Below are 25177 nucleotides of genomic sequence, written 5' to 3' on the forward strand. Positions count from 1 at the left end.
CAATTATTTTTTAGTATGAAACATAGATATTCAAGTTGATTTTATTCCTTGTACCTATAAATAATAAAAGTGTGCCTTCAGATTTGCTTTATTATTATTTTTTTCTTTTGTTTTCTTTCTTGCGTGTCTCTTTTTTTTGTTTGTTTTGTGACTGTTGAAGAAGCCGGTGTTCATCCCTCCTTTTTATAAATCTCTGGGTATCTGTAGTACTCAATGTATATAGTTCACCAGTTTATAGAACCATATACAGTATCTCACAAAAATAAGTACACCCCTCAGATTTCTGTAAATCTTTTCTTCTATCTTTTCATGTGACAACACTGAAGAAATGACACTTGTCTACAATGTAAAGTAGTGAGTGTACAGCTTGTATAACAGTGTAAATTTGCTGTCCCCTCAAAATAACTCAACACACAGCCATTAATGTCTAAACCGCTGGCAACAAAAGTCAGTACATCCCTAAGTGAAAATGTCCAAACTGGGCCCCAAAGTGTCAATATTTCGTGTGGCCACCATTATTTTCCAGCACTGCCTTAACCCTCTTGGGCATGGAAGTCACCAGAGCTTCACAGGTTGCCACTGGAGTCCTCTTCCCCTCCTCCATGACGACATCACAGAGCTGGTGGATGTTGGAGACCTTGCGCTCCTCCACCTTCCGTTTGAGGATGCCCCACAGATGCTCAATAGGGTTTAGGTCTGGAGACATGCTTGGCCATTCCATCACCTTTACCCTCAGCTTCTTTAGCAAGGCAGTGGTCATCTTGGAGGTGTGTTTGGGGTTGTTATGTTGGAATACTGCCCTGCGGCCCAGTCTCTGAAGGGAGGGGATCATGCTCTGCTTCAGTATATCACAGTACATGTTGGCATTCATGGTTCCCTCAATGAACTGTAGCTCCCCAGTGCCGGCAGCACTCATGCAGACCCCAGACCATGACACTCCCACCACCATGCTTGACTGTAGACAAGACACACTTGACTGTACTCCTCACCTGGTTGCCCCCACACACGCTTGTCACCATCTGAACCAAATAAGTTTATCTTGGTCTCATCAGACCACAGGACATGGTTCCAGTAATCCATGTCCTTAGTCTGCTTGTCTTCGGCAAACTGTTTGTGGGCTTTCTTGTGCATCATCTTTAGAAGAGGCTTCCTTCTGGGATGACAGCCATGCAGACCAATTTGATGCAGTGTGCAGCGTATGGTCTGAGCACTGATAGGCTGACTCCCCACCCCTACAAACTCTGCAGCAATGCTGGCAGCACTCATACGTCTATTTCCCAAAGACAACCTCTGGATATGACGCTGAGCACGTGACCTCAACTTCTTTGGTGGACCATGGCGAGGCCTGTTCTGAGTGGAACCTGTCCTGGTAAACCGCTGTATGGTCTTGGCCACCGTGCTGCAGCTCAGTTTCAGGGTCTTGGCAATCTTCTTATAGCCTAGGCCATCTTTATGTAGAGCAACAATTCTTTTTTTCAGATCCTCAGAGAGTTCTTTGCCATGGGGTGCCATGTTGAACTTCAAGTGACCAGTGAGAGCGAAAACACCAAATTTAACACACCTGCTCCCCATTCACACCTGAGACCTTCTAACACTAACGAGTCACATGACACCGGGGAGGAAAAATGGCTAATTGGGCCCAATTTGGACATTTTCACTTAGGGATTGTACTCACTTTTGTTGCCAGTGGTTTAGACATTAATGGCTGTGTGTTGAGTTATTTTGAGGGGACAGCAAATTTACACTGTTATACAAGCTGTACACTCACTACTTTACATTGTAGCAAAGTGTCATTTCTTCAGTGTTGTCACATGAAAAGATAGAAGAAAAGATTTACAAAAATGTGAGGGGTGTACTTACTTTTGTGAGATGCTGTATATCTCTGCCATTACCACCATAATCTCCATCCACCACCTATACCATGTTAGTGACGGCCCCATCAGAGAGTGACGGGGGACACATCCTCTGGGAAACAAGGGCGCACCGACCTTGTGCATTATCCTTAGGTAAATTTTATTAGAAGGATAATAGAAAACTACTCACAAATGTATAAACGAAAACTCATGATACAAGTAGTCTCTAGATGACAGCAATTGTTCGAGGTGGTAACTGACTCCCGATCGTAACAGAGGAAATTACAGGAGTCACTGCTGGCTGACGCGTTTTGAAGGATTATCTTCTTCCTAGGAGCCCTTCAGTTTTGCATCCCTCAGCTTCTCCTATATATACACATGTGGAGAAGCTGAAGGATGCAACACTGCAGGGCTCTGAGGAAGAAGGCAATCCTTCAAAACGCGTCAGCCAGCAGTGACTCCTGTAATCTCCTCGGTTACGATCGGGAGTCTGTTACCACCTCGAACAATTGCTGTCATCTGGAGACTACTTGTATCATGAGTTTTCGTTTATACGTTTGTGAGTAGTTTTCTATTTTACTTCTAATAAAATTTACCTGAGGATAATGCACAAGGTTGGTGCGCCCTTGTTTTCTTTCTTTTTCTCTTTGACTGTTAGGATACCCCTGTCCTTGAGGGCAGCAAGAGACATTATCCATTACGAGATCTAGTCCATCTGGCACTCACTTGTGCGCAGGAGTGTTTTGTTTTCCGACATATCCCCTGGACCTGGGTTCCATGAAACCTTAGGATTCCTCCAGAGGCTGATAATGGTTGTTTGAGCAATGCGTAAGTTCTGCCTCTCAGATAATTTCCCACTGACACATTGATCTTTTGTCTGTAAGGTGGCAGTTTTTCTCAATGATGATAAGTGTAAGGAGCATTCCTCCTCAACCAGGGTTCCATCGAAGCCGAGGGTTCCTCAAGAAGGTTTCTAAGGGTTCCCATGAGCAATTCCTGTCTCTCAGATAAGTTTCCACTGACACCAATGATCTTTTTATCTATCTGTATCTGGGGTCATTCTTCACAATGATCACAAGCGTAAGTGTGACAGACTCACCCGGAACAGATACTTTTGGAGTGGACTGAATTCTAGACTCTTGCCTACCGACTATGGGCCCTGGAATTTGAGGGAGCTAAAAGCATTTAGGAAGATATTCTGTTATGTAATGCAAAAGGACATTATTAAGGAGGCCATGGTGGTCTCTTCCAGCTTGGGACTCAGTAGACAGCTGTGTGTGAAAGGAATGCTGATTAACAAGATCTGGAAAGCCCGGGTCTTTCACCCAATGGTTTATATTGTGCCCATTAACACACCTTTGTCTCCTAGCAAACTATTGGGGGATGTGTTCCTACTTATGTGTATTATAAGTTGTGAGTGAGGAGACGGCAAGTCTACCCTAAAAAGGTCATATCTCTGAGTCACCAAGTCTGGGTAAATGATTAGATAACTAGCTCATGTTAATTAGGTTTCTGGTTACAGTTTGTATTGTCATCCTGCTGTATACACAGTATTTGTGTGTCATCTCAAATAAAGCAGTCCATGTTCAGCAACCAAACGAGTATTGCCTTGTTTGTTGTTAGAGGTTGGAATATCTGATATCTATATTCAGACTGGGAGGAAGCGGTATATGACGAAAACACTCAAGTGGAGCATGGGACGTTTCGTTACATTCCCACTGACACATTGATCTTTTAGCTGTCTGTAAGGTGGCAATTTTTCTCAATGACCACAGGTGTAGGGAGCATTTCTCCTCAACCAGGGCTCTATGGAAGCCTAGGGTTCCTCTAGTCTAGAGCAGGGGTCTCCAAACTTTGTAAACAAAGGGCCAGTTTACTGTCCGCCAGACTTTAGGGGGGCCGGACTGTGGCAATTGGAAAATATCCTGGCATCAGTAGGAGTAAAAAATGCCCCATTTTTGGTTTCAATGAGAGGAATTGTGCACCATCGTTGGTGTCATTTGGTGGAAAGAATAATGCCATATCATTGGTGTCAGTGAGAGGAATTGTGCCCCATCGTTGGTGTCATTGGTAGAAACTGTGCCTCATTCTGTCAATAGGGGGAATTATGCACTAATGTTGGTGTCAGAGGATAAAATATTGCCCCAAGGGCCAGATAAAAGCAAGCAAAGAGCCGCATTTGGCCCCCGGGACACAGTTTGGAGACCACTGGTCTCTAGGTTTCTAGGGGTTCCTTGATCAATTCCTGACTCTCAGATAAGTTTCCACTGACACCATTGATCTTTTTATCTATCTGTAAGGGGGTCATTCTTCACAATGACCACAAGTGTAAGAAACATTCTTCCTCAAACAGGGCTCCATGGAACCTATTGGTTCTTCCAGAGGTTTCTAGTACGGATGGGCGAATGGTTCGGCCCGAGCATAAGTTCAGGCCAAACTTTTGTTGTTCGGTCGTTCGATTTCAGTAGAGTAGTGAGACCGTGTCAGTAATCTTTAGTGTATAGCTAGAGTAGGGACAGTTCAGATAGCGTCAGTGTAGTGACGGTTGAACACCGTCTATTTCATTGCGTTACTGCCAGTTTAACGCCATTTACTTCTGTGTGTGTTACTGCCAGTTTAACGCCATTTACTTCTGTGTGTGTTACTGCCAGTTTATCGCCATATAGTTTGCATGCGTTACTGCCAGTTTAATGCCACATTGTTTTGTGTGCGTCACTGCCAGTTTAACACCATATAGTTTTGTGTGCGTTACTACCAGTTTAACGCCATATAGTTTTGTGTGCATTACTACCAGTTTAACGCCATATAGTTTTGTGTGCATTACTGCCAGTTTAGCGCCATATCGTTTTGCGTGCGTTACTGCCAGTTTAACGCCATATAGTTCCGTGTGCGTTACTGCCAGTTTAACGCCATATAGTTTTGTGCGTTACTGCCAGTTTAACGCCATTTGCTTCTGTGTGCGTTACTGCCAGTTTAACGCCATATAGTTTTGTGTGCGTTACTGCCAGTTTAACGCCATATCGTTTTGCGTGCATTACTGTCAGTTTAACGCCATATAGTTTTGTGCGTTACTGCCAGTTTAACGCCATTTACTTCTGTGTGCGTTACTGCCAGTTTAACGCCATATAGTTTTGCGTGCATTACTGCCAGTTTAACGCCATATAGTTCTGTGCATCACTGTTCGTTTCGCGCATTATATTGCAGTATATTATAGTGTATTCATGGAGTGTCTGTGTAGTGTGAGTACTAAAATGAAAGTGCACCAAACACCTCTTTACATTGATTAAAGTGCATCTACATACAGATTTCAACTTCTTCTTTACATTTGCTTATAAGCACTGCCCCCTTCCCTCCCAATAATGTATGGGAGGATAACAAGGAGAGGCAGATTTCCCTTGGCACTGTAAGGGGGCCAGCAACAAATGTGTCCACAGGCAAAGGTGGACATGGTGGTCAGTCCTCAGGCAGGGCATAATTTCCTCTGTTTAGTGAGTTTGCCCGTGCTATCCAGCCACAGCATGCAGAGGAGGTGGTGGACTAGCATACTAAACCTTCCTCATCCTCCTCATCCTCTCTCACGCAAGCAGAGACAAGTGTGCAGTCCCCTGCAGTTGCCAGAGTGGATAAACCTGCCTCCTTGTCCACATCTATTCCTGACATAGCCCCAACATCAGCCCATGAGGAGTCAGCTAAGTTATTTGACCACAGTGTCAGCCACTTGCTCCTTGATGATGCCCAGCCATTACTAGATTCAGATGCTGGTTCTGAGGTTGAGGATGACAGGAACATGAGCCTAGAGAGAGGGAGGAACACTGGTAGACAAATTGACATTCATGTTCTCCAAGCCGCAGCATATTGCCAAGTTGTTTTTAGTGGTAATGATGAAGATGGAGGAGATGGAGATGATGATGATGATGATGAGGTCACTGATGCGACTTGGGTGCCAGATAGAGCAGAGGAGAAAACTGAAGGTGAGGCGGCACAACCCCAAGGAGGCCGACATCAAGAAAGAGTAGAGAACAGCCACCCTATTCCATCACATTCTGCAGCTGTTATCTCCCGGCTCACTCCCCACAGCTCAGCTGTCTGGGCCTTTTTCAGCACATCTGCAGCAGATCGCACTGTTGCTATCTGCAAACTGTGTCACAGGCACATCAAATGTGGCAAAAACGCCAACCATTTGGGTACCACATTCTTAACAAGGCATTTAACAACATCCAACCACTCAGCCCGTTAGCAAGAGCACCTAAAAGCCACACAAAAGGGGCACAAATCTGTCCCTCCTCCTTCTTACCCACTTCAGTCTGCCCCTTCGATACGGTATCATTACCTTTCAGCAGCCTCCACTGACAGGGATGATGGTATAGCACAAGGTGTCCCAGGTCCTAGCAGCACATCTGCCAGCAGCACACCACCAGCTGTAGACTGTAGCTGGCAAATTTCTCTGCCCCATCTGCTGCAGCCGAAAAAAAAATACAGTCCCTGCCACCCACATGCCCAGCTTCTGAATGCAAGCTTGTCAAAGCTGTTGGCTCTCCAACTTCTGCCTTTCAGCCTGGTGGATTCTGCCCCCTTCCGTGAATTCGCACAATGTGCTGTACCACAATGGTAGGTTTCCCAGTCGCTACTACTTTTCACATAAGGCCACTCCATCTCTCTCTACCATCATGTGGAAGGGAACGTTCTGGCCTCATTGGACAAGGCAGTCAGCCGTAAAATCCACCTTACTGCTGACAAGAGGTCCAGCAAGCATGGACAGGGACGATATATCTTGTTCACAGCACACTAGGTAACGCTGCTTGCAACTCAAAAGGATGCAGGACAGGGCTCGGTTGTTGTTGTGCCCCCACGTCTCCATACAGCTGGTGGTGATGATGCCAGACCTGTGAGCTCTACCCCCTCCTCCTCTGCCACCTCCATGCCCTCCTCTGCAGACTTGTCCTATGAACATCAGGTACCCTCTAAGCATTCAAAGGGCTATTCCCAGAGTCAGGCTAAAAGGTGCCATGCAGTGCTTCAGCTGGTGCGTTAGGGGACAAGAACCACACCGGAGCAGAGATTCTTGCAGCTCTGCAGGGACAGGCCCAGAGGTGGTTCACACCACGCCAGCTGGAGCCAGGAATGGTGGTGTCCAATAATGGCTCAAACCTTCTGTCCGCCCTTAGACAGGGAAAGTTGACACATGTGCCATGCCTGGCACATGTCCTCAATTTGGTAGTGCAGCATTACCTAAGTATGTACCCAGGGTTGCAAGATGTACTAAAGCAGGCCAGTAGGCAATTCAGGTGATCATACACAGCCAGTGCTCAGTTGACTGATTTGTGACATGCCCACCAGGTGGAACTCAACTTTGGGAATGCTGCAGCGGCTATACATGCAGCAGAGGGCCGTCAACGAGTACCTGTGCCAGTAAGGTACGACGACAGGCTCAGGCCTCCTCTGCTTTTTTTCCCCATGCCAATGGCTGATCATTAAGGATGCATGCACTCTATTGTCATTTGAGGAGGCCACAAGGATGGTGAGCAGTGACAGTTCATGCATCAGTGACACAATCCCGGTTGTGTTCCTGCTGGAGCAGACTCTGCATGGCATTATGGACAGGGCACTGGAGGCAGAGCAGCAGGAGGAAGAGGAGGACTTCCTTTCCTTTCAAGGCCCACTTTATCCAGACACCATTATTCCTATGTCACAGAACACACAGGAGGAGAGAGGGGAGGAGGATGAGGAGGATTCTGGCACTTTCATAGGCTTTGAAGAAGAAGAAGAAATGTGTCAACCTGTAAACGATGGCTTTCCAACCCCAGGACCCTTGGGAGTAGTACGTGGCTGGGAGGAGGAAATTCCAGATGCTGTCATCCTGAGTGACCCTGAGGAGTCTGCTTCTCAAGCCTCTGCAAATTTGAGGCGCATGGGCAACCTCATGCTTCAAACCTGCGAAAGGACCCAAGAATACGTGGCATAAAGGAGAAGGATGATTACTGGTTGGCAACCCTCCTTGACCACCATTATAAGGGGAAGGTCTCAGAACTCATCCTGTCCCCACAGAGAGTGCAGAAGATAAAATCACTTAAGGACACATTAAAGAGCATTTTATTGAACGTTTTTCCTGACTCCAGTAGGTTACAGTGTCGTGGAAAACGTAGTTTTGAGTCTTCTGTTGGTAAAGAGAGGAGTGTTGGAAAAGGCGCCCGCCTAAGTGAGGCATTTCGGAATTTTTTTAGTCCTTACCGCCCAGGGCTGTCAGCTTCCACATCCCATTGGCAGAGTCTGCATCACACAGTGGACGATTATTCGTTTTTAGGGGTTCCTTGAGCAATTAGCAATTTCCGGGGTTCCGTGAAATCTATGGGTTCCTCCAGAGGTTGCTAGGGGTTCCTTGATTAATGTCTGCCTTAGATAAGTTACCACTGACACCACTGATCTTTTTGGCTATCTGTAAGGGGGGAAGTCTTCCCAAAGATCACAAGTCTAAGGAACATTCTTCCTCAACCAACCTTCCATGGAACCCTGGTTTCATCCAGAGGTTGCTAGGGGTTCCTTGACTTTTTAGCTATCTTTAAGGGGGGTAAGTCTTCCCAATGACACCAGTGTAAGGAGCATTCTACCTCAACCAGGGTTCCATGAAAACCGTGTGTTCCTCCAGAGGTTGCTAGGGGTTTCTTTGAGCAATGAGCAATTTCTGCCTCTCACAAAAGTTCACACTGAAACCATTGATCTTTTTAGCTATCTGTAAGGCAGCAATTTTTTCAAATGACCGCAAGTGTAAGGAGGATTCTTCCTCAACCAGGATTCATCCAGCGGTTGCTAGGGGTGCCTTGAGCAATGACCAATTCCTGCCTCTCAGATAAGTTCCCACTGACACCATTGATCTTTTTAGCTCTCTATAAGGGGTTATTCTTCCCAATGACCACAAGTGTAATGAGCATTCTTCCTCAACCAGGGTTCCTCCAAAGGTTGCTAGGGGCATGTTGAGCAATGAGCAATTTCTGCCTCTCAGATACATTCCCACTAACACCATTGATCTTTTTGGCTATTTGTAAGGGGGTTATTCTTACCAATGACCACAAATGTAAGGAGCATGCTTCCCAGTGACCATCACACTAATGTATAATGAGTTGTAGATATAGTCATTTTTAGCAGGGGTTCCCTGAGACCGGAAAGTTATTTCAAGGGTTGTTCTGTGTTGAAAAGTTTGAGAAAGGCTGCTCTGGACACCTGGAGTGATTGCCAACTCCATGACTTCATAAACTCGTTGCCAAAACCCATAGAAACCCTGTTGTCATTGGATCTATATTTTATAGATTCTCACAATTATGAAAATAAAATAATGGTGCTCAGCTCATCCCCTGCAAAATCCCAATGACCTGTCCCAACTGTCATTACTTGGGAATCCACTCCCGCTAAAGTAGAGGTGGCTGACCAGGACTGGTTGATGCAGCGGGCCAAATGGTAGCTAAAGCCACAGAGTGTTCAGTGTATCTGCTGCTTCCTTGGCCGTGGTGAGATCCCTGAAAAGGGAAATTCTGGGGACCACTGGAGGCACAGGAAAACACTAGAAGAGAACACAGAGGATCTGGCTGTTAATGGGAGGTGGCATTGCTCAAGAGCTTGTTTCTGGATTCTACCCCAGGGTGCAAGAGGTCTTTCATATTCATACTATTAGGAACTAGAACACCAGATGGTGGCTCTGTGGTCCTTGGGTCTGAAGGGTGTAGTTGCACTGTCCACCTGTGGATATTTCCCAGCATTTATCAGGTTCCAGAAATTACCCAATGATTTTGGCTGCTGGGAGAGTACGTGATCAGTAGAGTGTCCCCGAACCAAATTTTTAAAATCTGGTCACCTTATCCTAGGCGAAGCAGTCAAACTGAGTATATATATATATATATATATATATATATATATATATATATATATATATATATATAACTTTTGAGCATAAAAAATCGATATAAAAATATAAAAATCACCACTTGGTGGGAGTGGAGATAGAGTTGTCACCTCATCCCTTTAAACCCGAACACCTTTGAAATACACAGGTTCTGAGGCTAATTTAATGCAGATAAGGCACCAAGTGCGTTTAATTACCACCTTAATCAGCCACAGAACCTGTGTAATTAATATGTGTTTGGTTTTAAAGGGATGAGGTGGCAACCATAAGTGGAGATGACCCCATCTATAAGGATATACAGTACATACACACACAGCACAAGGCCGTGTTGATGTTTCTCTGGGCTGCAGTTCCTCTGAGCTCCACAAGGTGGTGATCTCACTGCTACCCAGACAGTAAGGCTCTATGGAAGACAGACATTAAGTCTCTATGGAAAACAGGAAGTGATGTTGGGTACAGACAGGAAGTGATGTCAGTTACAGACAGGAAGTTGAGGGGGAGAGCTGAATTCGGAGGCCGTAGAGACGCAACCTTGCTGGTTATGGTTACAGAGGAGGTAATAAGATATTATTTTCTATTTACATCCAGTAACCTCCCCGTCATGTCCGTCCTCTTCCTCCATAGTCACTGTGATGTCTTTTATCTCCAGCAGATGATGATACACACATATATATTGTGAAAAGCTAGATAAACCCCTTCATTGGGCAGAACATTTCCTTAATTTCGGAGATGTGTCGCATTTCCACCAATGACATTTTCACTCTATCAGTCTGTCCTAACGTATTATACGACTTTTTAGGCCCCGTTCCCGCTATGATAGCGTTTATGCACATTTTGGGTGTATTTTTTCCATGCTTCACACATAAGGCCGCTCATTCATTTCAGTTGGCTCACCTATGAATGAAAAATGCGCCAAAGTAGCCCATGTAGATTGAGCTTGGCGGTTTTTCAATCGCTTGATTTGGCTCGTTTGTCAAGTGTGTTTTTTTTTTTGCACACGGAAAAACACGTATCTGCTTGCCGCATTTGGGGTGCCGTTGACACTGAATGGCCCCTCAAGCAGAAAACGGTAGGCTCTGGGCCCAGTGACGATCATTGGATTGAGGATGAAGGTTTGTCGGGTGGTGGTGGGGAGGATGTTACAAAGGTACAGTTGTCCTTTAAACTCAAGCGCGAAACACGTTTTTCATACTATTCGTCAATGCGCACAAAAACAAGTGATTTTGTGCATGTTCATGAAATGCTGAGGTGTGGATAGAGTCTTCTAAGGCCTCATTCACACCTTTGCTTTTTGGGAATGAGCACAGAAATGTACGTTTTTGGAAACGTGATAAAAACGTGCATTTCATTTGCAGCTTCAATAATTCTTTATGGCACTCCAAATGCGGTAACAATCATGTGACAGAACGCTTTAAAATGCACAAGGCTCAGTACCAAAAGAAGGTGCAGGAGCTACACTTGCGCGTTGGGCAGCCCATTAAAGTAAATGGGCTGCTCTATGCTGTAGCCCAACAAACCCGCAAAAATAGTGCAGATTTTAATGTATATGTCTTTATTTTAGTAGTTTTCATTTGAAATAATCTGACTATAACATTTACATGATTATCTCAAATCTTCACCACAAATAATTAGTGCCAGTGTCTCTTGAGTACACGAATATCACATCAGGGCCATCTTTATGTAGGAGTTAAGTTCAAACCTGAAGTTCACTGTTATGCCCCGTACACACGGGCGGATTTTCCTACGGAAAATGTGTGATAGGACCTTGTTGTCAGAAATTCCGACCGTGTGTGGGCTCCATCACACATTTTCCATCGGATTTTCCGACACACAAAGTTTGAGAGCAGGCTATATAATTTTCCGACAACAAAATCCGTTGTCGGACATTCCGATCGTGTGTACACAAATCCGACGGACAAAGTGCCACGCATGCTCAGAATAAATAAAGAGATGAAAGCTATTGGCTACTGCCCCGTTTATAGTCCCGACGTACGTGTTTTACGTCACTGCGTTCAGAATGATCAACTTTGTGTGACCGTGTGTATGCAAGACAAGTTTGAGCCAACATCCGTCTGAAAAAATCCTAGGATTTTGTTGTCGTTATGTCCGATCAATGTCCGACCGTGTGTACGGGGCATTAAAGTTACTTGAGGTGTTTTTCTATATCTCCCAACTGAGGAAACCGGAAAAGAGGGACACTTTCATGTGTAGATGGTCCAGATCTGCTGTTATTTTCTTTCTGTTTTCTTCTCAGTCATTGGCTCTAATGGCATGGTTGTTGATGTCCAGGTTCTAAATGATGGACATTACGATGGTTGTCGATGTTCAGGTTCTAAAGGGATGGACATTGCAATGGTTGTGAACAGGCCTGGATTTACTCCCTTTGCCGCCCCAAGGCCGGGTCCTTCAATGCCGCCCCCCCCCCATTAGTGTCCCCTGCTCCTAAAGACCCACATTAGACTGCCTTACCGAGAGCCATATAGAGCCAGGAAATGTGTAAGCTGGAGTTTGGGGGTGGAGCGAAGCTGCTCTACTGTAGTGCTATTTTCCTTCTTTCCTTCCCTTGTGTGGGGGGGCTTGGAGAGAAGGCAAAGTAGAGGCAGGTGCTGCATCGCTGTGCCCAGTGTGTCAGCAGGACACAGGAATCAAAACACATCCGAACTTGTGCACTCACTCACAGGGCCGCTGTTAGGAATCATGGGGCCCTCGCACCCTGAGGGGGGAGAAGAGGTGGGGGAGGGAGGTGAGAAAGGGTGAGAGGAGGAGGTAAGGGGGTGAGGAGGCAGAAGAGAAAGGGGGTGAGAAAGAGAGAGGGGGAGGGGAGTGGGGTGAGAGAGAGAGGAGGGGTGGGAGAGAGGGAGGAGGGGTGAGAGAGAAAGGTGGTAACAGAGTGGGTGGCCTGACAGAGAGAGGGGGGTAGCTGACAGGGGGGGATAGCTGACAGAGGATGGGTGAAGCTGACAGAGGGGGGGAATAGCTGACAGAGGGGGGAGTAGCTGACAGAGGGGGGGGATAGCTGACAGAGGGGGGGAGTAGTTGACAGAGGGGGGGGGAGTAGCTGACAAAGGGGGGGGGGTAGCTGACAGAGGGGGGTGTAGCTGACAGAGAGGGTAGTAGCTGACAGAGGAGGTGTAGCTGACAGAGAGGGGAGTAGCTGACAGAGGGGGGTGTAGCTGACACAAGAGGTGTAGCTGACAGAGAGGGGAGTAGCTGACAGAGGGGGGTGTAGCTGACACAAGAGGTGTAGCTGACAGAGAGGGGAGTAGCTGACAGAGGGGGGGTAACTGACAGGGGGGGTAACTGACAGAGGGGGGTAATTGACAGAGGGAGGGTAACTGACAGACGGGGTAACTGACAGAGGGGGTAACTGACAGAAGGGGGGTAACTGACAGAGGGGGTAACTGACAGAGGGAGGGTAACTGACAGAGGGAGGGTAACTGACAGAGGGGGTAACTGACAGAGGGGGTAACTGACAGAGGGAGGGTAACTGACAGAGGGGGTAGCTGACAGAGGAGGGTAACTGACAGAAGGGGGGTAACTGACAGAAGGGGGTAACTGACAGAGGGGGTAACTGACAGAGGGAGGGTAACTGACAGAGGGAGGGTAACTGACAGAGGGGGGTGACTGAGAAGAGGGGGGTAACTGACAGAGGGGGTAACTGACAGAGGGAGGGTAACTGACAGAGGGAGGGTAACTGACAGAGGGGGTAACTGACAGAGGGAGGGTAACTGACAGAGGGGGGTGACTGACAGAGGGGGTAACTGACAGAGGGAGGGTAACTGACAGAGGGAGGGTAACTGACAGAGGGGGTAGCTGACAGAGGAGGGTAGCTGACAGGGGAGAGTGGCTGACAGAGGGGGGTGAGAGGGCATATGAGAAAAATACCTCAGTGAGGACTCCAGGAGAGACAGCAGAGCACACGCCAGGCAAGGAGGCGGGTCTCTGGGCGGCTGCGATCACCCACAGTCCAGCCCCGCCTCCACATGTGACCAATCACAGACTCTCGTGTCCGCCACCCGCACGTGACCTATTCAACCAATCACAGGCTGAATAGGTACGCCTGCTGCCCATCGCTGAGCTCGTCTCGGATGCGCAGCTCACAGGCAGTAATATATGTGTAACAGTGATGGCGGGCGCGGAAATCGGGATGCTGAACTGCTGCTATATGTGGGTTTCATGCTGCTTGAAAACCGGGCACATGTGTCCAAAACCGGACAGGTGGCAACCCTAGCAGCGCCACCCCTGCACCACTGCCGCCCCGAGGCCTGGCCTCGGTGGCCTTGTGGGAAATCCGGCCCTGGTTGTGAATGTTGAGGTTCTGAGGTGTTGAACATTGCGATGTTTGTTACTGTCCAGGTTCTGAAGGATAGACATTTCGATGATTGTTGATGTCCAGGTTCTGAGGAATGGACATTGTGATGATGGTTGATGTTGAGGTTCTGAGGGATGGACATTGCGATGTTTGTTGATGTTGAGGTTCTGAGGGATGGACATTGCAATGGTTGTTGATGTTCTGGTTCTGAGGGATGGACTTTGCAAATTCTGCCAACCCTGAAGGCCAGTACGTCCACTTCTTAAAAAATGTATTGTTGGACTTGGAAGGCTAATTTTTGGTGGTGAGTCCAATTTTTTTCACCACAGGAGCTTCTCTGTTGGTTAAATTCTTTCTTCTACATATGGCCCTCAGTCATTAGAAAGAATAGCAAAAAGACAAACACTCCTGCGCACAAGTGAGTTACCAGGTGGACTAGAGTTCGTAGTGGATAGTGCCTCAGGCCTTGCTGCCCACAAGGATAGGAGTATCCTAACAGTCAAAAGAGAAAGAAAGAAAAAGAGGGCGCACCAGCCTTGTGCATTATCCCTGGACATATTTTTATTAAAAATGAAGTAAATAACTACTCACAAACATGTAGGAAAAGATTTGCAATACAAATGATCTCCAGATGACCGCAATTGGCCTACTAACAACAGACTCCGGATGGTAACAGGGGAGATTTCAAAGGCTACTGCCGGCTGATGCGTTTTGAAGAGATGCCTTCTTCCTCAGAGTCTAGCCAGTTAGTAGACCAATTGCGGTCATCTGGAGATCATTTGTATTGCAAATATTTTCCCACATGTTTGTGAGTAGCTTTTTACTTCACTTTTAATAAAAAAATATGTCCAAGGATAATGCACAAGGCTGGTGCGCCCTCTTTTTCTTTTTTTTCTTTTTTCTCATTTTTCTCATTAGAAAGGATCCCTGCTCTCCCAATCAGCTATGTAGACAAAAGTGAAGGTGGCTTCAGCCTGCGTGTCCCTGCCAGAACCATGTCCTTGATGCGTTTCACCCCGCTTATTGCGGCTTAGTTATAGGACTATGACTAAGCTCAGGTGGGTAGGGCAAAACATGTCTGAGGAGGAGCAAGAGAAGGATCTAGCCAAACCAGATTCCGACAGCAGCAAAAACATTGGAGCAAAAGGTACTTAGTAGATGGGGACCTACATACCCTCCCAGGAGCCAGCATCCGGTGGAAACTGATTACTAGGGGCTGCTGGGAGACACCCGCTGGTGGACACAGGAATTACAACTTTCTGCCCAGGAAACCACAGTGCCACTTGCAGGTGATCCAGATCCTGAAAAGGAGATTGCTCTCCATGGCCTGGAGGTTGTCCAAGCTGTCTGATTCTGTCTTTTAGCCACAACTTTGGTCAGGAAAAGTGACCATTTTTTTCATAAATAGGGTATCCCAGGTATGGTGTTCTACCTTCTTGTTCCACTACTTCCAGGCTAATGCCTCAGGTCAATGTCGAGGCCTATGGTCTAAAGGTTGGGCTACCCGCTTTTCTGTGGAAGCTTATAGTCCTTTGCTCTTGGTACTGCTTTTTAGAAACTGAACATAGCGGATGTTGGATGGGTTATGGCCCCTATGGCTGGCCTACAGTTTGTAGATGGCAATACTATGCAGTTGTTAAAAAATCTCTGAGGGGAGAGGTGAAAAAAGATTTTGGGAATGTCATATGACATTGCTGTTGGTGTTTTTCTGTGCAGAGCTTTCCTGTGAAGTCTGGTGACCAGCTAACATCTCAGTACCTCCACCTCACTGCCTGACACCTTTAAACACCAAGAAGATTCTAGAAGTCATCAAGAAGGTCTTTGGGCTGCTGACAGGAGAGGTGAGTGGTGCTGTGAATTCTGGGACATTATCCAGTAACAGACAAGGGATGTGTCTGGATGGTGACTGTATCATTGTGTGTGTCAGGTTCCTATAAGGTGTCAGGATGTCACTGTCTATTTCTCCATGGAGGAGTGGGAGTATTTAGAAGGACACAAGGATCTCTACAAGGACGTCATGATGGACAATCAGCCGCCCCTCACATCACCGGGTAAGAGGAGACTTTATTGTAAAGGAGAGAGCAGTACGGAGGCTCCACCTAGATCCCCCATCATCTGATAAACACATAGAAACAATGTATTCAGTCAGTGTGTGTGTTTCCTACAGATGGATCCAGTAATGGGAACCCACCAGAGAGATGTCCCCATCCTCTGTATTCCCGGGATTCCACACAGGAAGATCACACCATCCCTCACCATCATCAGGTGGGTAATCTGCAATTATTGGTAGTTATGATTTATATACAAACATGTTTGTTACAATACATGTTTTTTTATATTTAGAATGGAAACTTCGAGGGTTTTAATATCATTATCAAAGAAGAATTTAAAGAGGAGGATGATGAGTATGGGGTAATGGAGTTTTCTGAAGGACACACTGATCTCAATAAGGATGTTAGAAAGGAGCCAACAAAGAGACGTCTTCGTTCTTGGTATTCTCGGGATTCCACACAGGAAGGTCACACCATCCCTCACCATGATCAGGTAGGTGGAGTTGAGGGTCGGGAACATAAAGTGATTGAACACTCTGACATGTGGAGATGAGGTGTGGACTCTACAAGATGATATTTTCTATGTGATCTCACATCATAAATACTTCTATGTTACAGATGTTATTTTCTGCCATTCTGTTGGTTTAGGGTGAAGATCTGATTAAAATAAAAGTTGAGGATGAAGAAGAAGAGACATATGTGAGGGATGATAAGCAATATACGAAGGAGGCTGGTGAGATCAGCACAGGTGAGCCACAATATATTCTTCTGTTATCTATCAGGAACCATGAATCAGACCGAGACAGAAGTATAGTTAAATCACACTTGTTTAATAATAATAATAAGGTAAACGTAATCAAAACAAGTCGGAGTTCAGTAACCGGATCGGGTAGTCAGCCAAGCAAATGTCAGAGAGTCAGAGATAAACGTAGTAGTACAGCAAGCAGGATCAGGAGCCAGAAGGAACGCCGGCTGAGCAAGTCTTCAACAGGAACGCAGGAGAAAGTCTCTGTGATGTTGACAAAGGCGAAGGCAGAGATCAAGTGAGCTGGACGGCTTTAAGTAGGCAGGACTGACGAGCAGAATCAACAACAGCTGGGTAACTGTGGAGAGAGATGGGAGCAGGCAATTAGCCGACAGCTGAGCGGCCTGCTCAGAGAAGGAAGGGCTGAGCCCAGCCCTGACATTATTTCTCCTCTGTTTGTAGGCAGGGGTCACTCTATTGCTCCTTTAGGAGATATGTTCCTTCAAGGAAGGAGAATGAGTTAATTTCCTCTAGTCGGTATTATTTAAATACTTTGGGTGGAGCTTAGGTTGAAAGAGCACTGGTTGGCTGATGGGAAGATAGGTGGGAAAGAGATGACCTAGAGGAAAGTACCTTTATTCTTTACAACCTCTGGGATGGGATTTCTCTATGGGATTTCTCTCAGCCTTTCTCAACCTATTCAACACAGAGGAACCCTTGAAATGACTTTCTGGTCTCAGGGAACTCATGATACATTAGGGTGATAGTCAGTGGGATGAATGCTCCTTACACTTGTGACCATTGGAAAGAATTACCCCCTTACATATCGCTAAAAAGATCAGTGGTGTCAGTGGGAACCTATCTGAGAGGCAGAAATTGCTCATTGCTCAAAGAACCCCTAGCAACCTGTGAAGGAGACTTAGGGTTCCATGGAGCCTGGTTGAGGAAGAATGTCCCTTAGGCTTATGGTCTTTGGGAAGAATTATTTTCTTACAGATATCTAAAAAGAGCATTGGTGTCAGTGGGAACGTATCTGAGAGGTAGAAATTGCTCATGGAACCCCTAGGAACCTCTGGAGGAACCCTAGAGTTCCATGGAACACTGGTTGAGGAAAAATGCTCCTTACACTTGTGGTTATTGGAAAGAATTGCCCCCTTACATATCGCTAAAAAGATCAATGGGGTCGGCGGGAACTCATCTGAGAGGCAGAAATTGCTCATTGCTCCAGGAACCTCAGCAACCTCTAAAGGAGCCTCAGGGTTTCATGGAGCCTGGTTGAGGAAGAATGTTCCTTACACTTATGGTCTTTGGGAAGAATTATTTCCTTACAGATATCTAAAAAGTCCATTGGTGTCAGTGGGAACGTATCTGAGAGGTAGAAATTGCTCATGGAACCCCTAGGAACCTCTGGAGGAACCCTAGAGTTCCATGGAACCCTGGTTGAGGAAAAATTCTCCTTACACTTGTGGTTATTGGAAAGCATTACCCCCTTACATATCGCTAAAAAGATCAATGGGGTCGGCGGGAACTCATCTGAGAGGCAGAAATTGCTCATTGCTCATAGAACCCCAGCAACCTCTGGAGGAACCCTAGTTAAGAAACCCTGGTTTAGCAGGATTGCTGGCTTTTTGTGCAATTAAGCAATAAGTGTAAAACAGTATTTCAAAATATACTAAGGTGAATGGTAATACGTACTTAAAAATCAAAGCAACTCATGAATAAACAAGTGCAAAAAGCCCCTTTAAATTCTTTCCTCTTATCACTCCTTTTAAAGTGTTGTGTTCCACCACCACATGCAAATGAGGCTCTTACCCCAAGATTAGACCTCAAAGGCATGGAGGTCAACTTGCGCTTTATAATCCTCCCAACAGACCAGCATAGAATGGGCAGGAATATTTCGACATATGTACTACCCGTAGAAATTCCAGCCAATGCTCGGGTCACCACAACATCACACATATGCAGAGGGAACATAGAATAGAGAATTCCATAGTGTAACACTGTTAGGCTACTTTTATTTAAGTTAAAAGGAAATATTCACAAATATAGGCAAAAGTAAGAACACAAACATTGCACCTCTCCAACAAGCCAGCGGGCGTGATGAAAGGCGCTGCTGTAGCTCCGGCCTGCGTGTTTCGTCCTCACAGACGTCTTCATGTCTTTGGTCACTTGTGGGGTGTTTCTCCCAGACTGAACTTTAATCCTCCTCTGATGCAGGAGTCCTATGACCCACTGCCTAGGCTTGTAGTTGTGTGAACAGCACGCAACTGTCAGTTCCTATTGGGTTCCCCAATTTGTGACAAGGCCGGATTAACTTGGAAGTGATCTGGGAGAAGGTCTGAAGACCCTTTTTTCCAGTTGACGTAGGAGAGTAAGAGTCCAAGCTGGACCCACAGAGAACATCTGCTTACCTAAATCTACCTGATCCAGATTAAATCCTGGTTTTGGCCAACTGATCTAGTGATAACTTTTTTTTTTTTTTAATCTTTTTTTCCCAGGACACGCCATCAAGAAACTCTCAAATGATTGTCTCACTTTATTTCCAGGTTGCAAAATTGAAGATGAGGACATCTCAGGAGGTTTTGGTGGACTTCACAGTGTGGATAGACATTGGGACCCCTCTGACTCTAAGCAATTTCGTACTGTGAGGGATGGAGCCGAATTTCAGGAGAAGACATTTTCTGATCCTGAATGTGCGGAAAGTGTTATCTTTGAACCAAGTGTCTACACACGACAGAGATCGCAAACAGCAGAGAAGCCTCATGCTTGCTCCGACTGCGGGAAATGTTTTATCACAAGATCACTACTTGTCAGACATCAAAGATCTCACACGGGCGAGAAGCCGTATTCCTGCTCTCAGTGCGGGAAATCGTATTCGCAAGCCTCAAAACTGGTCAGACATCAGAGATGCCACACGGGGGAGAAGCCGTATTCCTGCTCCCAGTGCGGGAAAAGTTTTGTAACAAAATCAGAACTTGGCATACATCAAAGATCTCACACGGGGGAGAAGCCGTTTCCCTGCCCTGAGTGCGGGAAATGTTTTTCGCTAAAAGCGAAACTTGTCAGGCATCAAAGATCTCACACGGGGGAGAAGCCGTTTCCTTGCTCCGAGTGCGGGAAACGTTTTTCAGATAAGGCCAAACTCTCTCGGCATCAGATGTTGCACACGGGCGAGAAACCGTATTCCTGCCCCGAGTGCGGGAAATGTTATCTACAGAAATCAGTACTTGATATACATCAGAGGTCTCACACTGGAGAGAAGCCGTATTCCTGCCCTGAGTGCGGGAAATGTTTTACACAGAAATCCCATGTCTCCAGACATCGGAAGTCCCACACAACCGTGGAGGTGATTGTGTCCTGAGTGTGGAAACTGTTTTTTTATACCAGGCCGTGACATGTTAGAAAACCTGTGGCTAAGTATTGTGCTCCTCCAAATGCAAGAACAAAGAAGGGGAGGGGCATGTCTTTGCTGGATTGGTTCTTGCAATGTAGTCTGATCTCCCCTGCCATTTAGCACAAGCCTCAAAGAAAGGAGTCATGGTGAGGAACGTGCTAGATATTACTTGGGGGGGTGAAGAGTGGGGGGATCACACTACATGGTGCCAGTGACTATTCAGTACAGCTGTGACCCTGCACAGGCCGCTGCATTTGCTGGTAGGCTGCCACCTGCTGCCTGAAAATGGTAAATATGACTTTTTTCAGGGGCAACATTTCATTTTTACAGTGGAACCTCGGATTGCGAGTAAGGCGGTTTACGAGCGTTTTTGCAATATGAGCTATTTAAAAAAAAAAAAAAAATCCTGACTCGATTTGCGAGCGTTGTCTCGCAAGATGAGCAGGATTCAAGCCTCTGGGGTGTGCAGTACCGCATTTGGCCAGAGGTGCCACTCAGTTCTTTGGAGACACTTGGTTCCTGAGTGTCTCCGAGCGCCTCAGAGTGTTTCCGAGTGTCTCCGGCGCCCCCGCACCTCTGGCCACATGCGGTACTGCATAGACAAGCAGTGGCTGTGGGAACGGATTATCTGAGTTTTTATTATTTCTTATAGGGAAACTCACTTTGATATACAAGTGCTTTGGATTACAAGCATTCTTCTGGAACGAAATAATGCTCGTAATCCAAGGTATTACTGTACTGTACAGTACTGTACTTGCTAAAACATACAAATATATTAACACTGTGAGGGACCACCTGGCACCCGGCCTGGGTACCTCTCACCATGATACAGCTTCCTCCACTCTGGAACCAGGTACTATAGCTGAATGTTGCACCCAGGAACTAGACGACACTAGCTTAGGTGCAAACTGGAACTGACTGTATTGTAAATTCACACAGAATATATATACCACACAAAATCAGGTAAGAGCTTGATCACATTATCCTAAACAAAGCAAACTGTAAACAGTAATATCAGTACATCTAATGAACAGCTAACATACAGTGCATCTGGGAAAGTATTCACAGCGCTTTGCTTTTCCCACATTTTGTTCTGTTACAGCCTTATTCCAAAATGGGTTAAACTCATTATTTTCCTCAAAATTCTACAAACAATACCCCATAATGACAAAGTGAAAGAAGTTTGTTTTGAAATCTTTGCAACTTTATTAAAAATGAAAAAAAAAAAATCCCATGTGTATAAGTAATCACAGCCTTTGCCATGACACTCAAAATTGAGCTCAGGTGTATCCTGTTTCCACTGATCATCCTTGAGATGTTTCTACAACTTGATTGGAGTCCACCTGTGGTAAATTCAGTTGATTGGACATGATTTGGAAAAGCACACACCCGTCTATATAAGGTCCCACAGCTAACAGTGCATGTCAGAGCACAAACCAAACCACGAAGTCCAAGGAATTGCCTGTAGACCTCTGAGACAGGATTGTATGGTGGGCACAGATCTAGGGAAGGGTACAGAAACATTCATTATTTTCCTCAAAATTCTACAAACAATACCCCATAATGACAACGTGAATGAAGTTTGTTTGAAATCTTTGCAAATTTATTAAAAATAAAAAATGGAAAAAAAACGCCCATGTACATAAGTATCACAGCCTTTGCTCAATACTTTGGTGAAGCACCTTTGGCAACAATTACAGCCTCAAGTCTTTTTGAGTATGATGCTACAAGCTTAGCACATCTACTTTTGGGCAGTTTCTCCCATTCTTCTTTGCAGGACCTCTCAAGCTCCATCAGGTTGGATGAGGAGGGTCAGTGCACAGCCAATTTCAGATCTCTCCAGAGATGTTCAAGTCTGGGCTCTGGCTGGGCCACTCAAGGACATTCACGGAGTTGTCCTATAGCCACTTCTGTGTTATCTTGGCTGTGCACTTAGGGTCGTTGTCCTGTTGGAAGATGAACCTTTGCCCCAGTCTGAGGTCCAGAGTGCTCTGGAGCAGGTTTTCATCAAGACTGTCCCTGTGCATTGCTGCATTCATCTTTTCCTGGATCCTGACTAGTCTCCCAGTTCCTACAGCTGAAAAACATCCCCACAGCATGATGCTGCCACCACCATGCTTTACTGTAGGGATGCTATTCGACAGGTGATGAGAGGTGCCTGGTTTCCTCCAGACATGACGCTTGCCATTCTTTGTTTCATCAGACCAGAGAATTTTGTTTCTCATGGTCTGACAGCCCTTCAGGTGCCTTTTGGCAGACTATAGGCAGTCTGTCATGTGCCTTTTACTGAGGAGTGGCTTCCATCTGGCCACCCTACCATACAGGCCTGATTGGTGGAGTCCTGCAGATGGTTGTTTTTCTGGAAGGTTCTCCCCTCTCCGCAGAGAAAGGCTGGAACCATCGGGGTCTTGGTCACCTCTCTGACTAAGGCCCTTCTCCCCCGATCGCTCAGTTTGGCCTGGCGGCCCACTCTATGAAGAGTGCTGGTGGTTCCAAACTTCTTCCATTTATGGATCAAATCATGTCCAATCAACTGAATTTACCACAGGTGGACTCCAATTAACTTGTAGAAACATCTCAAGGATGATCAGTGGAAACAGGAGACTTTTGAGTGTCATGGCAAAGGCTGTGATACTTATGTACATGGGATTTTTTTTTTTGTCTTTTTATTTGTAATAAATTTGCAAAGACTTCAAACAAACTTCTTTCATGTTGTCATTATGGGGGGTTATTTGTAGAATTTTGAGGAAAATAATTAATTGAATCCATTTTGGGATAAACTGTAACATAACAAAATGTGGAAAAACTGAAGCTCTGAATACTTCCCGGATGCACTGTAAACATAAATGTAGCTCCCTCCTAGGTACGTGCTAGTGAGTGTATATAGTTTTTGGTTTCTCTGCTTAACAGGGAAGGCAGCTGGGTAAATATATGTGCTGTCTGCTTAACAGAGAGCGGGGATCGGCTGGTGAGGTCTGCTCGGTGTGCTCTGGTGCTGCTCATGCTGTCTAGAAGTTTCCCACTGTCCTAGCAACTATGGAAAGTACTGGATAGTAGGAAGAAACCATGCAGATGTAGTACGGCGAAAACGATAGCTCAATATAAGAATACGTTAGTACCAAACTTATTTAATGCCGATAAAAGTCTGATACTGAGATTCTGGTGAACACCAGAAGTTCTGAGTATGAGAGAATGGGTCCTAAAGGTTACCTGATAAAGGTCTATTGAAGAAACAATGTAGACAGTAGAGGACTCCCTAGGGCGGGGGTCTCAAACTGGCTGCCCTCCAGCTGTTGTGAAACTACAAGTCTCATCATGCCTCTGCCTTGCAATGCCTCATGGGACTTGTACAGCTGGACAGTTTGAGACCCCTGCCCTAGGGAAATATTACACTATCTGGGAGAAATGGCTGAAGTTCAAAAAATCAATGGAGTATATGGAAATGTTGGGTGTCTGAGGCTGTTAATAGACGTGGATTATGACACTGGATCGCCTGGGATTAGGAGAAGCGGTTAGGATCTTGGTTTTGACATGAAAGAAAAGGCTGTTGGTCTTTTGGGGGGGGGAAGGGGGGGGGGTGTCTTCTATTTTTTTTTTCTCTTTGGGAGGGAGGGTTAGGGGTATTGGAAGTAGCATGTGAATTGAACTTCGGAATGTATGTAATTTTAAATGAATTTATAATAATAAAAAGGCAATATACAAAAATAACCATGCAGATGAGCAGCATAAATATTCAAACAGCCCTGGCCAATTACAAAGAGGAGGTGCCCCTAGACATGCTGGGTGTCTGTATTTATATTGGATGAGCACATGAGCTTTGTGTCACTACCAGGAGAGGATTGAACCAGGCTGGGGGTTGAGTCTTTGCCTCCCCAGAACTTGTGGCCATGTTGCCTCAGGTGGGAGACCTGAGGGCCCAAATTGCTGACACTGGTTGATGCTCCTGCAACCAAGAGAGTGATGGGAAACACACCCTCTGGACCTGGGTTCCATGGGACCCTAGGGTTTCTCCAGAGGTTGCTAAGGGTTCCTTGAGCGAATTCTGCCTCTCAGATAAATCCCCACTGACACTATTGATCTTTTTTGGCTGTCAGTAAGGGGGTAATCCTTCCCAATGACCACAAGTGTAAAGAGCATTTCTAACTCAACCAGGGTTCCATGGAACACTAGGTTTCCTCCAGAGGTTTCTAGGGGTTCCTTTAGCAATTTCTACCTCTCAGATAAATGACCACTGACACCATTGATCTTTTTTGGCTATCTGTAAGGGGATAATTCTTCCCAATGACCACAAGTGTAAGAAGCATTCTGCCCACTGACCATCACACTAATGTATCATAAGTTGTAGATATGGTAATTTTTAGCAGGGGTTCCCCGAGACCAGAAAGACATTTCAAGGGTTCCTCTGTGTTGAATAGGTTGAGAAAGGCTGCTCTGGACACCTGGAGTGATTGCCAACTCCATGACTTCATGATCTCGTTGCCAAATCACATAGGAGCCCTATTGTCATCTGCAAACACTGTACATTTGTAAAAGGATCTACATCTTATAGAATCTTAAAAGTTAAAAAAAATTTGTCATTACTTTGGAATCTGCTCCTGCTAGAGTAGGGGTGGCTGACCAGGACTGGTTGATGCAGCAGGGCAAATCGTGGTTATATTGGATGACCACATAAGCTCAGGATAGAATTGAACCTGGCTGGGGGGTGAAGCTTTGTCTCCCCAGCACTTGTGGCCAAGTGGCCTCAGGTGGGAGACCAGAGGGCCTAGTTTGCTGACATGTAGCCTCAGATGGGAGATCTGATAGTCTGAAGTTTGTATGGCAACCCTGGTCCTACCATAGTTGACAGAGGGGGAGTCTACAGTGCATCTGGTCTGGTATCACGGAGAGAGAAGACTGCCAATGGTGCTTCAGGAGCCTTGTGAGTAAAGACA

The 25177-nt window shown here is 45.9% G+C and overlaps 1 protein-coding gene across 1 annotated transcript in view; it reads left to right on the forward strand.

Annotated features, from left to right (window-relative positions):
- LOC141106789 (uncharacterized) overlaps positions 1-23812 on the forward strand; it is a 99078-nt gene extending 75266 nt beyond the window's left edge. Inside the window, exon 18 of the mRNA XM_073597717.1 lies at positions 19652-23812. Coding sequence (XP_073453818.1) covers positions 19652-20213 — 562 coding nt within the window. The 3' untranslated portion in view covers positions 20214-23812. The remainder of the gene's footprint in view (positions 1-19651) is intronic.
- Positions 23813-25177: the final 1365 nt, after the last annotated feature.

The sequence above is a fragment of the Aquarana catesbeiana genome, linkage group LG08 (genome assembly GCF_042186555.1).
Source record: "Aquarana catesbeiana isolate 2022-GZ linkage group LG08, ASM4218655v1, whole genome shotgun sequence".
Lineage (NCBI taxonomy): Eukaryota > Metazoa > Chordata > Amphibia > Anura > Ranidae > Aquarana > Aquarana catesbeiana.